General features: G+C 38.1%; 1 protein-coding gene across 3 annotated transcripts; it reads left to right on the top strand.

The window, feature by feature from the left end:
* Window positions 1–37: 37 nt before the first annotated feature.
* On the top strand, window positions 38–13,969 carry LOC113676487 (glycine receptor subunit alphaZ1-like). Of its 3 annotated transcripts, none has more exons than XM_089196370.1 (11): window positions 38–152; window positions 853–943; window positions 3,913–4,013; window positions 7,589–7,665; window positions 8,655–8,750; window positions 9,260–9,327; window positions 9,699–9,925; window positions 10,429–10,511; window positions 11,095–11,232; window positions 11,853–12,208; window positions 12,957–13,969. In XM_089196370.1, the coding sequence occupies exons 3-11, from the start codon at window positions 3,931–3,933 to the stop codon at window positions 13,260–13,262; spliced, it is 1,434 nt and encodes a 477-aa protein (XP_089052496.1). In that variant the 5' UTR covers window positions 38–152; window positions 853–943; window positions 3,913–3,930; the 3' UTR covers window positions 13,263–13,969. The 3 variants fall into 3 exon arrangements, with proteins under 3 accessions (XP_089052496.1, XP_089052495.1, XP_089052494.1); XM_089196369.1 differs by having other exon boundaries at window positions 121–268; window positions 8,658–8,750; XM_089196368.1 differs by having other exon boundaries at window positions 121–268.
* The last annotated feature ends 941 nt before the right edge of the window (window positions 13,970–14,910 follow it).

Here is a 14,910-nt window from a genome sequence, read left to right as displayed (position 1 = left end):
TGTCGTTTAATCAATAACGTTCCCGCAACAATTATAACGTTTCCCGTTAGTGGTCCCTCTCCATATTAGAGTTAAAAAATACGAAACAAAGAAAGCTTTCATTCTCTCTTTTTGTTCTCAAAAGCAAGACTAGTAACCAGCTCTCTGTTGAGGTAAGTTAGTATGTTGTCAGCCAAGCTTCAATAGACGAAGACCGCCTCTCCTTCAACAGCGCTTTAAGTCTGTCTTCCAACAACGATATGAGTGCAAATCTTCAGTTTGAGTTACGGTAAATTGACCGCTGGTTCTTTTTAAAAACATGTGTCCTCTGAGTATGTTTTTACATTTGTATTTGTGAGGAATGAAATGTTAAGTATGCTATGATGTTTTCCCGGTCGGTTTCTTTGAATGAGCAGGTTGTTGATGTTAGAATTAACGGTTATTGCATTTTTTTTCTCTTTGATTTCCCGTTAATATTTTATCTACTTGAGTAAATAGCTTGTAATTTTAAGAGTTCTTATGCCTTCTTTTAAGCTTATCGTGATGTTTCATTAGATGCCTCTCGAAGGAAAATATGACTCGGCGAATGTCTCACAGTGTCTTCAAATTTAATTTAAATTACACTTAGTTTTTCAATTGCTGAAAAGTTTTTCAATTTTCCAAGATTGGGTTACTGTACAACCAGCCACCTTGACTTTATGAACGTAAATTAACGAAAACATAACTGCTAAAGCGTGTATTTCTCATTTGCTTGTAGTCGGTCTTCCATGTGCAATTATTTTTAAGACATCTGCCTGATGTTGTTTTGAAGCTTCAAAGCCAATCGTTTTGTGAGGTATATCCATTTAGCTGATATCTCCTGCTATTTTGAAGTTCATTTCAGCTTGACTCACCACCGAAAGGCTCCGAAAAGACGCCTCAAGTCAAAACTGCAAAACTACTAACAAAACTTTTCTTCTTTGAGGTAAGAGCTTTTTGTATTTAACAATTTACTTACGAAATCATATCATCTTTTTTTTTGTTGAAGGAATCAAAGGTTTAAGGAAATTTCGCCATTGCAGGCTAAAGAAAGACAGTTCTCTATTGAATATTGCTGCAGTATGTCTTAGGTTATTCGGCAATTATATAAAGATTTGGGTTGTTATAACTATGCGTGAAAAGTTTGCCTGAGTAGATTTTCAATATATCAATCTTCTTCGTTTCGACGAAAAGTAAACGATGATTTTTTTTTTTAATGGCTATACCAATTAAATCGTTTTTAACTTCAGGCACAAAAAAAAAAAAAGAAAAAATACGTTGTGTCTGATTTCACGTCTCCGAGACGAACCATTATTCAGTTTTGTAAACTTATTTGCAAATCACTTCTTAGTTGTAACTACCGTGGGAAGGTTTCTACTCTTTCAAGAGAAAGAAGAAGTAGAGATTTTTTTTAAATGGAAAATTTTTTCGTTAGACTCTGATTTTTACCAATTGCTTTGTTGTAAATTTAAACTCAAGTTTATCCCGAAAAAGCTCAATTCGGGCGAAATTTTTTTCATCTGGAATTTGATCATTAAGGCTAGCGATGTCCAAGGTCAAGAAAAGGGAAAATGATGTCTTCACTACGATTCTTTGCTATGGACTTCGGGATAAAATTTTTACTCCGTTGCATGAATCACGAAAACTGTAAGAGACAACATCAATAGGAATCTTTTCGACTTTTGAGCAACAGAGCCGGAGTTCTTTGCATATTTTCCTACGAGAGCATGCTCTGAATTGATAATTTTGATTGGTAACCAAAGTTTAATTTCCATTAGAAATCAGTATTACAACGGTTCATTTCGTAAACAATTTTTTTGATTAAATGACTTTTCCTTGTTCAATTCAAGAGTAAGGATAACTAAATTAAGCAATAGACAGCACTTCCTATCAGTCTGTTGGCATAATGACCCACACAGGATGTTAGGAGAACATGCAAAAAGTTAGTAAAGTACGGGCCAGAGGCGAATGATATACAAAGTTTTCGAGTGCATAGACGATAGGTTTTTGACCAATCAGGGCGCTCGTCTTATCTCAGTAATTTTATGAAACTTACTGTTTTTGGGAATAATTCGCACAGGGAAAAACTTCATTTTTATTCAAACCAATGGACTTTTCTTTCATATCTAAATTATCGATGTAAATTGGCTCACTGATGAAAGATGGGAAAAGATAAAAAAAATATGTCATTTAACTGCTTATTACACAATTCAAAATATGTACAGAGTCAAAATATTCCTTTGAATTTATTTTAATGTTAAGAGCAATGGCTGTTTAATCTTTTTCTCTGATCGTATCGCGAATCGCATTTTAAAACTGGTCGACTTAAATAAATCAATGGGTTTTTTTATGATAAAGTACATGTACTGGACAAATCAAGCATAATTGATAAATGCAAAAACGTGTTTTAGGTTGAGTTTAGAATGATAACAAGATGCGATTGACCTTCGCTAACAAATGAGTTCACGTTTTTGGCAAATCTCGAAAAATTGCTTTTATCTTCCTTTGTGAATTTTTCTAAAGTAAGTGTTAAGTTGCCAGTTTTTTCATTCTTTTCATTTAAGCGGAGTAAATGAAGTGCAGAGAGACCAGTAGATGTGTATGAGTAACGCTTCACATGTAGACATTTTGTTCACGAACTAAAGATTGTTTGTATTAAACATTCTTTCTTTTTTCTAAGATAATCATTTAAAGAGCTTTTCAGAACTCAATCTACCGAACAAGATTACTCTTTAGAACCGAACACTTTGGGTTGCAACCTCTGACACGATTATGACCTCGTCATTTGACCCAGAGAAACTCAAAAGCTAGCAACGTCAGGTGTGCTTGAATATTGAAATAAATGAAATAAATGAAATGTTTTTATAATTGTTATAAAATAATCTTTATGACGTCATTGCACATGTATGAACACAAATCTATGCCCAATGTTTGTCGAATCGCTAAATTCCAAAGGTTGTACTATGATCTACCTTCAGTTATGGGGGAACACTTCATTAATTCATGGAGAGTTTCAGTACATCATTCAAAACGCGCTAATATAACTCTCAAGATTGCTAGTGAGACTCTGTAGACATTTTGTACTTATCTGATTCGTTTTCGAGGAAGTGTTTATCTTTTTCCCTTCACTATTAATTAATGGTTCGATAGTGTGCCTATAATGTGTTTAGCTCTTGGCTAGCGGTAAGAGTATCACACAGGACGCTAATCATGATCGAAAATCGATTTATTCAAGAATATTCTAATCATTCGTCACTAATCGAGGCAAATATTTGATTTGCAAAGTTTGTCTATTACAAACTACAGCATCTGTTACTTCAATAATATTAACAGCAATGTATTCCTTTCGCGACGAAAACAAACCTTTCTAGATTTTACGATTCCTTTTAAAATGATCGTGCGGAAAAAAAGCTTTGACTAAACTGTGAACCAAACGCTACATAACTACTAAATTATTAACATTGGTAATACCTCACAAATACGTTTTGACTGAAACGAATTTGAGACATTTCCAATGCAGTAAACAATGCAATTAAATTTAATGGTATTCTCAAATTTTAGCGGCATTTTAGCGATTGTTGCTTTTTGTTTCAATCTTCCATTCCCGAAGAGCTGATTTAGTAATTATTTTTGAATAGACTTATATCTTGTAGCATTACTTATTTTTAATTCAATGTGTTTGAGGCAATTTACACCTGCTAGCCAATAAGCGTGAAAAAGGATGTTTAATTTTTCTGGCCAATGGGAAACGATGTCGAAAAATGAATCTTATTGATATTAATAGCTGTTGAAAGATTCTAGAATAGGAGGCCAGTGAGTTGAAGCTTCTCTTTAGAAAAAAACATTTCATTGAACACACGGTCGCTCTATTATACTAACACATTATTTACACTAAACCTTGTTATCTCTCCTTAGAAAACCCGCTCAAGCAGTATGGGAGTTTCGTTTACAACGAGGAAGGGAACTGTCGTTATCTGGTTCCTAATTATAACATTCTTTCACGGACTACTAACAAGGTAAATAATGAGAAAAAATTCACACTGAATTTATATTTAATTATCTAGACAATATCCTTGAAAGTATTCAGATTCGCACTAAAGAAACTATCAATGTTTCGTTTACCCTTTTCCTTCTTGCGTAATATTTTCAACGCTCATTGTTCAGGAATACCGACTGCGATTCTCGACTATGTTTTTCTTGTCATACCCAAAACAGCGTGGGACGCCAAGCTGACCAGAAAAATGCCCGAAGTTTACAAAACAATCTTTCTATTTATATGAAGTTTGAATGCGAAATAAACGCTCTGAAGGGAACGTACAAAACTGTCAAAGTGGAAAAAAACTCAACAGTCGCTCGTGTATTTTGTCACCTTTTTTTTAAAACCCATAATGAAAGTAATTTAGTTATGGTAACATAATGGCATAAACAATGTACAGTAGAAATTGAAGTACCTCGAAACGACCGTACTTTCTCACTATAAACCACATCTAACTTTCTCCTCTGATATTCAACTCTACTGTTGAGTACTCAAATTGGAGATTTTTCATTAAAAAAATGGTTCACAGAAAGCTCGCACGTTTGAGATGTTGAAGGACATTAAAAATGGTTCATACACGTTTAGTTTAGGTGTTTTTATTTTGCATTATAAAAATATGAATAGGGGCGTGTAAGCTACGAAACTGAGATCAATGGATCTCAATTGAACGACAAAACTTCCTCGGAAACACGGTTTTTTCCGTCGGACACCCACTGTAAGAGAGTTAATTTTTTTGATGGGAATGTAAAGGGAGGTCTCGGCATAACCATTTTCAGTTTGATCGTAAGCGAAAATAGATTGGGAAAATAAATCTAAATTAAAATACATTTTTGAAGCAACAGTGGCGAATGTTTTGATAATTCTTGACGTATTTCTAAATATAGAACCAAAGAGGATTATTAAAAATTTACTTCTTTCCGAATTAATTTACTGTTTATCATTGCAAATGAAATTAATTATTTTGTATTTTGTAACGCAGAATTTGTTCCTGTCTTCCTTCCTCAATTACGCATATCACAGACAAAGAACTGACTTGCTACAAAAGTGTCATTCAGTTACCGTTTAATTTACACTCCATGTTATTTCATGCTAGCTACACCAAAACTTTTGTATTTACATGAAGCTGAAAGACTATTTCTGTTGAGTAGCTTACTGACGTTTTTCCCATCTGAATGAATACTCTGATGAAAAGGGAAAGAAATATTTTTCGGCTTGTTGTACGTGGTAGAGTTTCTCCTTATAAAACTGTGGAGGTTTTGAAAGATAAAGTTCTAACGAGTCCAACAGATCACAACACGAACTCAGTAAGTGACGATTCCCTTTTTTCACACTTATGAGTCTTACTCGTTCTTGATATCAATACGACGAAATACATAACGAGCTTGAATTTAAAATATGAGATAGCAATTTCATAAATAGGTGTAAGGTTGTTACGGTTTTTCGATGCACTTTTGTTTTGGTACCACTCCTATATTAAACATACAGTTTTATGTATTCTACCGAGTCTAAAAGCAGAGCTTTCATTCTGTAGTTTTTGCAGGAGAATACAATAAAGCAATTTTCCTGAAAAAGGCTTTACAATTTTGAACGGACAGTCGTCTTGTCGGACAGACCGACGGAAATCAGGTGAAAATCAAATTTCCAAGCCAGGATTGATTGTTGACATTCAATATTCTATATATTTTATTTTGTATTGAGTCCCCAGGCTGGAATTGTGTTCATACTAACCTTAAAATTTAAAACATGGCTACATGACAGAAACATATTGGACAGGAAGTGAATTCAGAGTCCGTTATTTCCAAAACTGAATGATGTAAGAACTTTTTTAATGTAAATAATTTACTCAAAAAAAGAGGTATCTCGCTGCTTTACACCAACAGTGATAACTTTAAGCCTACAACACATGCAGGTATAAGGAGAGAACACGGTCATTCGCAGCCGGCGGCCCAGCACGTACTACTGATAAGCGCACGGTTTACGTGCGGTATTTTCCGCACATCATCGTGTTTCTCTAAGTTAAGTTTGCAAATTTTCAAAATTCATCTAAATTTTTCGGCGAAATGACGATGACGTTATTTTTTCTCGATATAAAATGGTAGCCAAACTTTTCGTTGGATGTATTCTCTAAGGCTTCAGATTAGATTGCCGGCAGTATCTCTTCCTTCCAGCATGATGTTTGATAATCCTTGGGCACGAACGTATGATGAGTTCATGACGCCCCTAATATTTTCCGCCCTCTTGGTTTTGTTTTTTTTTTCATTTCTTTCATTTTATTTGTGAGAATTCTTTGGGAATGCTTCCGCTCTTATTTTCTTCACTCCGCACCTTGGAAAGGAGGTTTGGGTCTAAAATTGGCTATTCTGAAGATATACTAATGGGAACGCAATTTTTTGCAAGTGTATTTTATCGAAATTTCAATCCTAAAACAAGATCATAAAACTGATGATATGGTCTTGACTACGTATTTTATACTTGACTGGATCGTTTCCAGTCTGTGCGGTTAAGGTATTATATTTGCATTAAGTAGAAGAATTGTACTACATCGATTCCCTCAATGCTGAGCCGGAGGCCATCATATGCAATAGTTAACCGAGTCAGCATTTTTTTATACACTTTGTACAGATAAGTATTGAGAAGCGCATAAAGTTCTACAAATTTTGATTTTGCATGGAGCTGAATCAACGGAAGAATCTTTAAATCTTGGAATGGGTTGTTTCTCGTATGCACCGCCCCTTCCCACCCAATACACAGTTCAATTTTATCTATAGAACTTCTTTTTCTGATCACCTTTAGAATCCAAAAAGAATTTCTGAAGTAAAAGGATTTTATCATTGGTCGTTACATTGTTCAACGTTTCAAGTACTTTTGTGCTGATTGTAGAATTCGAAAAACAGTAACAACGTATTCGTGACGGCCTTAAGAGTAATCCTAAAAATGGACTGTTCAAGTATTGTTTGTTGTATTTTAAAGTGGTATTTGTAGGGACTCGGATTGGAAATTCAGCTAACCGCAGCGACCACTTTAACACGGAATTTGAATGAATTGTTATAAATGAGACATGGTGATATTTACATTTATGGTGTATCTTTTGTTTCGGTTAAACCCTGCAGGACTTACTTGTTTTAAAAAAACAACAACAAAAGCAGTAATAACTCAACTGCAAAAACATCAAAAAAAAATTTTGTCACGCATCCAAAATGTAACATAACAATAGTTTTTGAGGTCCCTAGAGGTGTTAATAAGGCAATGAGCTCCAATCCGCAATTATGCGTTGGTGGCTAGCATTAGTGGTTAGCCTTGTAACTGTTTTTCACCTGAAAGCTGAATCAGAGCCTGGGATACAAGATGGGTTGCGTAATATCAAGCAGTATTCTACACATAATTTATTGGGTATCAGCTGTGATCTATTTTTGAACAGATATACCGTCAGCATTGAAACTATTCGCTAAACACTTGTGCCGGTGTTTTATAAATGAGTGGGCTGTCAGCTATTCTGCAAACAGATAACATCCCTACACACCCATCCCAAATAACCATTTATGACTTTATTGTCAGGAGTGTCCCAGGAGCTGGTTTTAAACGACTGCCCAGGAGTTTTAATAGTACTTTGACAGGAAGCAGCAAAAGAAAAGGTATACCGTATATTCAGCTAAAAAGGTAGCAAGATAGCTTAATCTAAACAGAGTTATATATTTTTTCCAGAATGAAAAGGGAATTTCAGTATTCTCCCTCATTTTTGTGCACGGGAACCACACCTGTCACCCGTGAGTTGTACCTTTTTTCGGTTGCACGGGAACCATACCTGTCACCCGTGAGTTGTACCCTTTTTTGCATGGGTTCCATACCTGTCACCCGTGAGTTGTACCCTCTTTTGCAAGGGTACCATACCTGTCACCCGTGAGTTGTACCCTTTTTTCGGTTGCACGGGAACTATACCTGTCATCCGTGAGCTGTGCCTTTTTTTGTTGCACGGGAACCATACCTGTCACCCGTGAGTTGTACCCTTTTTTTTGCAAGGGTACCATACCTGTCACCCGTGAGTTATACCTTTTTTTGTTGCACAAGAACCATACCTGTCACCTGTGAGTTGTGCCCTTTTTTTTGCATGAGTAACTTACCCGTCACCCGTAAGTTGTAACCTTTTTTCGGTTGCACGGGAACCATACCTGTCATCCGTGAGTTGCATCCTTTTTTTGCAAGGTTATCATACCTGTCACCCGTGAGTTGTGCCTTTTTTTGGTGCACAGGAACCATACCTATCATCCGTGAGTCGTACCCTTTTTTTTTTGCAAGGGTACCATGCCGGTCACCCTTGAGTTGTACCTTTTTTTGTTGCATGGGAACCACACCAGTCACCCGTGAGTTGTACCTTTTTTCGCGTTTTGGTTTATTTCGCCTTGGGGGTTGGGAGGGGGGGGGGAGGGGGCGGAGTCGTCTTAAGTGAGGCCATTGAAAATTGTATGTCAGTTAACGGCTAATAGAGAGGGATGATAGGAATTTACAGAGCCTTGTGGGCAAACCGCCATCTTTGAGGATGTTTTAGTTGGACTGCATCCTTTTTCATCAGTTAATTACAGCTCGTAAAATGATTATAACGACATCTTCTTATTCCTTTGAATAGCAGCCCAGTTTCCCGACGGATCGTACGCTAAAGTATCTCATATTATCGGCAAACGACTGAAACATTACGATAAAAATGTTCGCCCAAACGACACGGGTGAGGCTTGTTGGAATATATATATATATATATATATATATATATTTTTGTTGATATATTTGACTTATTTTCTTAACGTTACGAGCGGTTCAACAGTTATCATATTACATGCAATTTTAGCATTTCGTGCCTGCGCACTTGTCAGTTGTTTAAGGTCCACGAATTTTCAGATTCTTCAGTACTTTCGTTTCCTTTTGTCTAGAAACCTCAAAGCTTGCCACACAAGTGTCAAGGGTCGTTTCAAAATCCTTAAACCCGTTACATTCTTTCGTCAGCATGTATATTCTCCATACGGTTTGTGTTGCTGTTGGTGCTGACAAGGGGGAATTTGTTGAAAAATCCGGCAAGAGCTGCTTTAGTTGGCGCGTGATCATCTCCTTAATTCTCGTGACCTTAACGTGTGCTTCTGGAGTGATATTCGACGGGTAAATTAGATACTAGTCACTCTTAGGGGTCAAACAGACACAACAAATTTAAACACAGTCATTATCGGACCATTTATTTTGTAGGACCTCCTGTTGAAGTTCTTATCGAGTTTAAACTAATGGCATTTGGAAAAATCAGAGAAGAAGATATGGTAAGTTGAAAGAAATTTCACTGCGATTCAATTTCTCTAGTAATCAGTACCACGTGAGAGCGAAAGAGGACGAATCTAGAAAGAGCTTCAGTGCCATTAAGGCATCACAGCTTTTCATGAGTAAGTCTGCCGGAAACAGGAGGAACTGGTATTTTGGTAACCAGTTATATGCTCGCTTGTATACAGAAAGGAAAGTTGGATCGGCATCCACCATTCTCCTGCTCCAGTTATGAACAAATTAGTGGAAAATTTTTGGGAAGATGAAAGTCAAAAAATATCCTTGTTTTGTTTATAGCTATGTAAGGTAGCATTTATGGGCTTCATTCATAGAACAATTATTTAACAATTATGTCATCTTTCACTTTAATAAGGACTATACAATCGACATATTCTTCAGACAGTGGTGGAAAGATCCTCGATTGGCGCATGGACAAGATAAAGTTTTTAACGCCGCATTAGATCCTAGTAAACTGGGAAAAGGAATATGGACGCCCGACACGTATTTCCGAAACGTAAAAAATTCAAATTATCATTCAGTCAGTAGAGATAACATGCGACTGAGGATTTCTAAGGATGGAAGCATTTATTACAGTGCCAGGTAAATCAGTGATTCAACGTAGAGTAACAAGGGCGTAGACCACATTTTCTTGTATTGGTGTCTTACATCAGCGCCCATCCGGCAATTAGAGACATACCAGTTGTCATGTTACCATTGCACATCACTTTTCCCTAAAACATCTTTTTTCTGTAATATATTTGGGTTGAGTGGAGGGGGGTGGGGTAAGGTAAGATCTCCTTGTTGTCTGCCAAACAACTCTTAAGATGTTGGTTCGGAGAATTTGTGTTGTATCTACTAATAAATCCCCAAATTTATATTTATCGTTATTCTCATCAATCGTCTGCTTGATATTGTATGGATATTGTGAGGAGAAATACCATCTTGGTCACTTATGGGAGTTAAAGGGTTAAGGTACTTTTGGAATTTCTGAACCCCTAAATGAAACTACCACAGAGCTACCATCTGCTTATAGTAATAAGCCCACCCGCAGCCCACCCAAGAAAAAGGATGAAAGTTGATTCGTCACTTGCTCCTTCTATCAGGATAACTCTCACTGCTCTGTGTGATATGGATCTAAGGCTGTTCCCTCTGGACACTCAGAACTGTGATTTAGTAATAGAGAGCTGTAAGTATATATACTTTAAAATACACGTTCTCATCGGCACAGCGTTCAGAAATTAGTAAACTTTTCAGTTTAACGCACTTTTAAATTGCGGTGAGGTGCGAGTGAAATGAACTTCGTACTAAACAGTGCTAAACAGTAACAGTTCAAGAACAACACATAAAGTACAAAAAAAAATTTAACCTGATTAGATCTTCTTATGGTGAGAGCGACCTTCAGCCACTTTTTTGGAATGTAAGCATAATAGCAGATTGCTTCAGGAAGAACTGTTCAAAAACTTATAATAATGAGGTATTTTCAAACAGACCACCGTACTGGTGACGCTCTGACGAATAGCTAACGCTCGAAACGTCAGCTTTAGACACGCTTTGCACTGGCCAATTACTTCATCAACTTGGTCGATAAAACCAAATTATCGTGTTTTACTTCCCACCGGTGCAGCACCACAGTTTCTTTTGAAATCTATCCCCTTTAAGCCTTTATGGTTGATCGCCTTCTCTTGCTGGTGATAGTTGTTACCCTCTTCGGCCAGTTTTGTTCGTGAATGATAAGAATTTCAGTGATAGCTCCAACTTTGTTATTGCAGATGCATACACTGTGGACGATGTTATCTACAATTGGAACAATCGAGGCTCTAAGGCTATCGAGGTGTTCGCAGCTGAACTTGCTCAGTTTGATATGCTACAGATCGTTACATCCAAGAAAGCTAATACTAATAGCAAAGGTGAGGCTTTTAGAGGCTTGAAGCATTTCTGCGGAGGGGGAGCTAGGGAGAAGGGGAGTACGGTGAGGGAGGGAGACAAGGGGACAAGGGGGACAGGGGGACAAGGGGACAAGGGGACAAGGGGACAAGGGGACAAGGGGACAAGGGGACAAGGGGACAAGGGGACAAGGGGACAAGGGGGACAAGGGGATAAGGGGACAGGGGTACAAGGGGATAAGGGGACAGGGGTACAAGGGGACAAGGGGACAAGGTGAGAAGGGGACAATGGGAACAAAGGGGACGGGGGACAGGGGGACAAGGGGACAGGGGTACGAGGGGTAGGGGAACAAGAGGATAAGGGGATAAGGGGACAAGGGGACAAGGGGACAAGGGGACAAGGGGACAAGGGGACAAGGGGACAAGGGGACAAGGGGACAAGGGGACAAGAGGACAAGGGGACAAGGGGACAAGAAGACAAGGGGACAAGGGGACAAGGGGACAAGGGGACAGGGGGACCGGAGGAGATAGGTAGAAATGGAGAAGATATGAAGGGGTTGGGTTTTTGTGTCGGTGGTTTCCCTGTCCGCCTAGCCTAAAGAAACCTTTAAGCCTAACTTTCTACACTTTTTTATCCTCCGAAGGGTCCTTCGACAGTTTGAAGGCAACCTTCACACTCAAACGTCGAACAACGTACTTCATTTTTCAACATTTCATTCCTTCTGCGTTCCTCGTTTTCCTCTCGTGGCTTAGTTTCTGGATAGACAGACACGCTGTTCCTGCACGTGTCTCACTCGTGATCACGTGCATACTCAGCACCATGTTCTTATTCGGATCAGTTAACAACAGTCTCCCTCGGATCTCGTACCTGAAGGCAGTAGATTACTATTTAATATCGTCGCTTACTTTTATCGTGTGCTGTATGGTGGAGTATGTGTGTGTCTTAAACTTCACGGATAAAGCAGCATCTTTCTTACTGAGGAGTCAAAGTCTGGCGCCGGTGAGTGTCATCAGTTATTTAATCTTTGTTGAAATGTCAATATACTTTCTCCTGTCCGCAAATGAACTTAACTTACCCGCAAATCCTATTGTGTCTGTGTTTAAAAATATACCAGCTATGTTGCTGGCTTAATGTCTGGAATTTGGGTGTGCAAATGATAGAAACTATTTCTTTTGAAGTCGGAATTCCTTCTACGAAATGTCTAGTTAATTATACCAGGTGAATGTTCCTTCACTGATCATCAGGCTCGTGTGGACGGAACAGTCGTTGAATTCATTCACACGGGGACATAGCTTTGGTCATCGCTTTGCGCTATTTTCAAATCTCAGTCCAGAAGCTACTTTTATACCTATCTTTATCTGCATAATTGTAAACAATGCATAGCTTTAAAGCGACGGGGCGATGTATTGCTTTGGTTTATTGTTGCCATGCCTGTTGGTCGTAAAGTTTGTTTTGATCAACCAAACTGATCATAGTCTGGAGCAATTTTTAACTGAGTGTCGAACTGATACTCCGGGATTGGTTTGGTTTTATTGTATTTAGTTATGTGATTAGTACAAAAAACTCACGCCACTTTCTCAACCAATCCCGTCTTGGTCACTCGTGTTTTCCCGCGCTTCAGGCAGTTACTTGTTTTTTCCTGGTGACATTTTCCTTGCTGTGATTGGCTGTTGTGATTGCTTTGGTTTTGGTTTAACAATACTCAATTGCAAATCGCTCTAATGTTCAATTAATAATTTCTCTTCAGCCTCCAACACCAAATCCAACAAATTCCATCGCCGAGATGATGGACCAGCAAACGTTCAACTGTAACAAAGACCGTCCTTTGAACGGAGTCGCAGGAGGCTTGTCTCTAAGGAAAGGTGTTTTTCTTCACGAAAATCTTTCTGCATCGAGGAAAAAGACTCCTTGCGCGAGCAATGCTTTTTTGGACGGTCTACCCACGAAACAGTTACCTCCTCATTACATTGACCGGTACGCGCGGAAAATCTTTCCACTTCTTTACGGACTGTTCAACATTGTGTACTGGTCTTACTATCTTCCACGACGATAACTCTATGTTGATTAACAAGACTGAAAGGAATGAATGCTCAGAGCACCTGACGGATGCGTGTCGTGGGGATGGATACGTGGTGCTTCACACCACCCCTTATGTCATAAGCGCTGCAATAAGATGCGCAAGCTGAGATACTGAGGTTTTGTGTTGGCCTTCTTCAATTACTCTCAGAATCAGGGTTACAGAGACACGCGAGGCGACACGCGGCGGACACGCAAGTTACATGTTATACCTCGCGAATACACGCTGTATTTAATCTAAACGAGAACAAAATTCGCTACACGGGACTGATCTTAGAATAACTGTAGAGGAATTGGATTAGAATTAAGGTCTTTAGGAGGGTGTCAGTCTCAAAGCCTGGTGTTCCCTTTCCTTGCATTATTCGCCAAAATTTCTTTGAGTTTTGCTTTTACCTTTTTGACCATGGGTGAAAATCATATTTTCGAGAACGTATTAGTAGAGATAGAGGAAGTTTGCGTTGGAAGTAGAGGCAAATCATCCAGAAAATACGCAAACTTGATGTTTGCATTCCGCTTTCTACATACTCAGAGTATGAGGCAAAACATTTCTATTAGCAATTTTCTCTCTCGCTGCACGGAATCTGATCTCAACATTTTCAATTTTAATGGCGCAGGCGTCAAGGATATTTGAGATTTTATGTAGAAGCAATGCGCATTGCCTAGAAATGAAGTTATCCGAGACATTAATATATTTGCATATTGTAATAAGCTAAGCCCTTCTAAATTCGATCAAATGATTGCCCGGCTTAAGTCATATAAAGAAGCAGACATGATAAGCTGGTGAAATCTTATCCGTCCTGCCTTATCGTTAAAAGCCGTACTGTCGATTGGAATAGCATACAATTACAACCCTGCTTTCACAAACTAATGTTGCGAGCCTTTATCAATACCGTAAAAGGCAAAGTAATAATAACTCTTCACGCCCAAGATCTTATTAGTAAATTCTCCTCACCGTTAGTCATATAACGGATGATGTTAGTTTGGGGAACTTACCATCGGATCAACTAATAATCCCCTAACTGATATTTTTTTCTGTTCTTATCACTTGCCTGCTTGGTTTTGTTTTGATAATTCAAGCAGAAATTCTCCTAGGTCACCTATAAGAGTTTTAAAAAGGGCGAAACTGCAGAACCACTCTTTCCTTCATAAAGCGCTAGTTTCTGACATACCTGATATACCTCCGCCGAAAAAATTAAGGAAATAGTGACAACGATAATAAAGAAAACTCCCAGGAATGCAAGGTTGGAAGAAACAGACCAGAGGCTGAAGTTTTCTCAACTTTATATCCTCATATCCCTTCATGTAAAATATTAGAGACAAAATAAAATATCGTCGCTTTATGGAAAATTTTCCAGTATCTCTTACGTCTTCGACCTTCCTTGTTTTGCTTTTGCTTTAATCTTTAAATCTTTTCGTTTTTCTATCGTAATTTAATAGTGTGGAATAGCTCCTAAAATATCTTTAAAACAACAGTAGAATACGGCTTAAGTCTTCTTAAATGTGGTTTGCGCGTGATTCATGGAACCTGAACTTAAATCAAAGGTAAACCGCGTGGGTCACAGCACAATTACGTGAACAATATGATGGATACATCACTGTTCTGTTTTGTTTTTTCCGTCGGGAAA

Source organism: Pocillopora damicornis, chromosome 2, assembly GCF_964200805.1.
Source record: "Pocillopora damicornis chromosome 2, jaPocDami1.2, whole genome shotgun sequence".
NCBI lineage: Eukaryota > Metazoa > Cnidaria > Anthozoa > Scleractinia > Pocilloporidae > Pocillopora > Pocillopora damicornis.
Note: the sequence above shows the minus strand (reverse complement) of the source record. Positions and strands in the feature narration are given on the sequence as shown.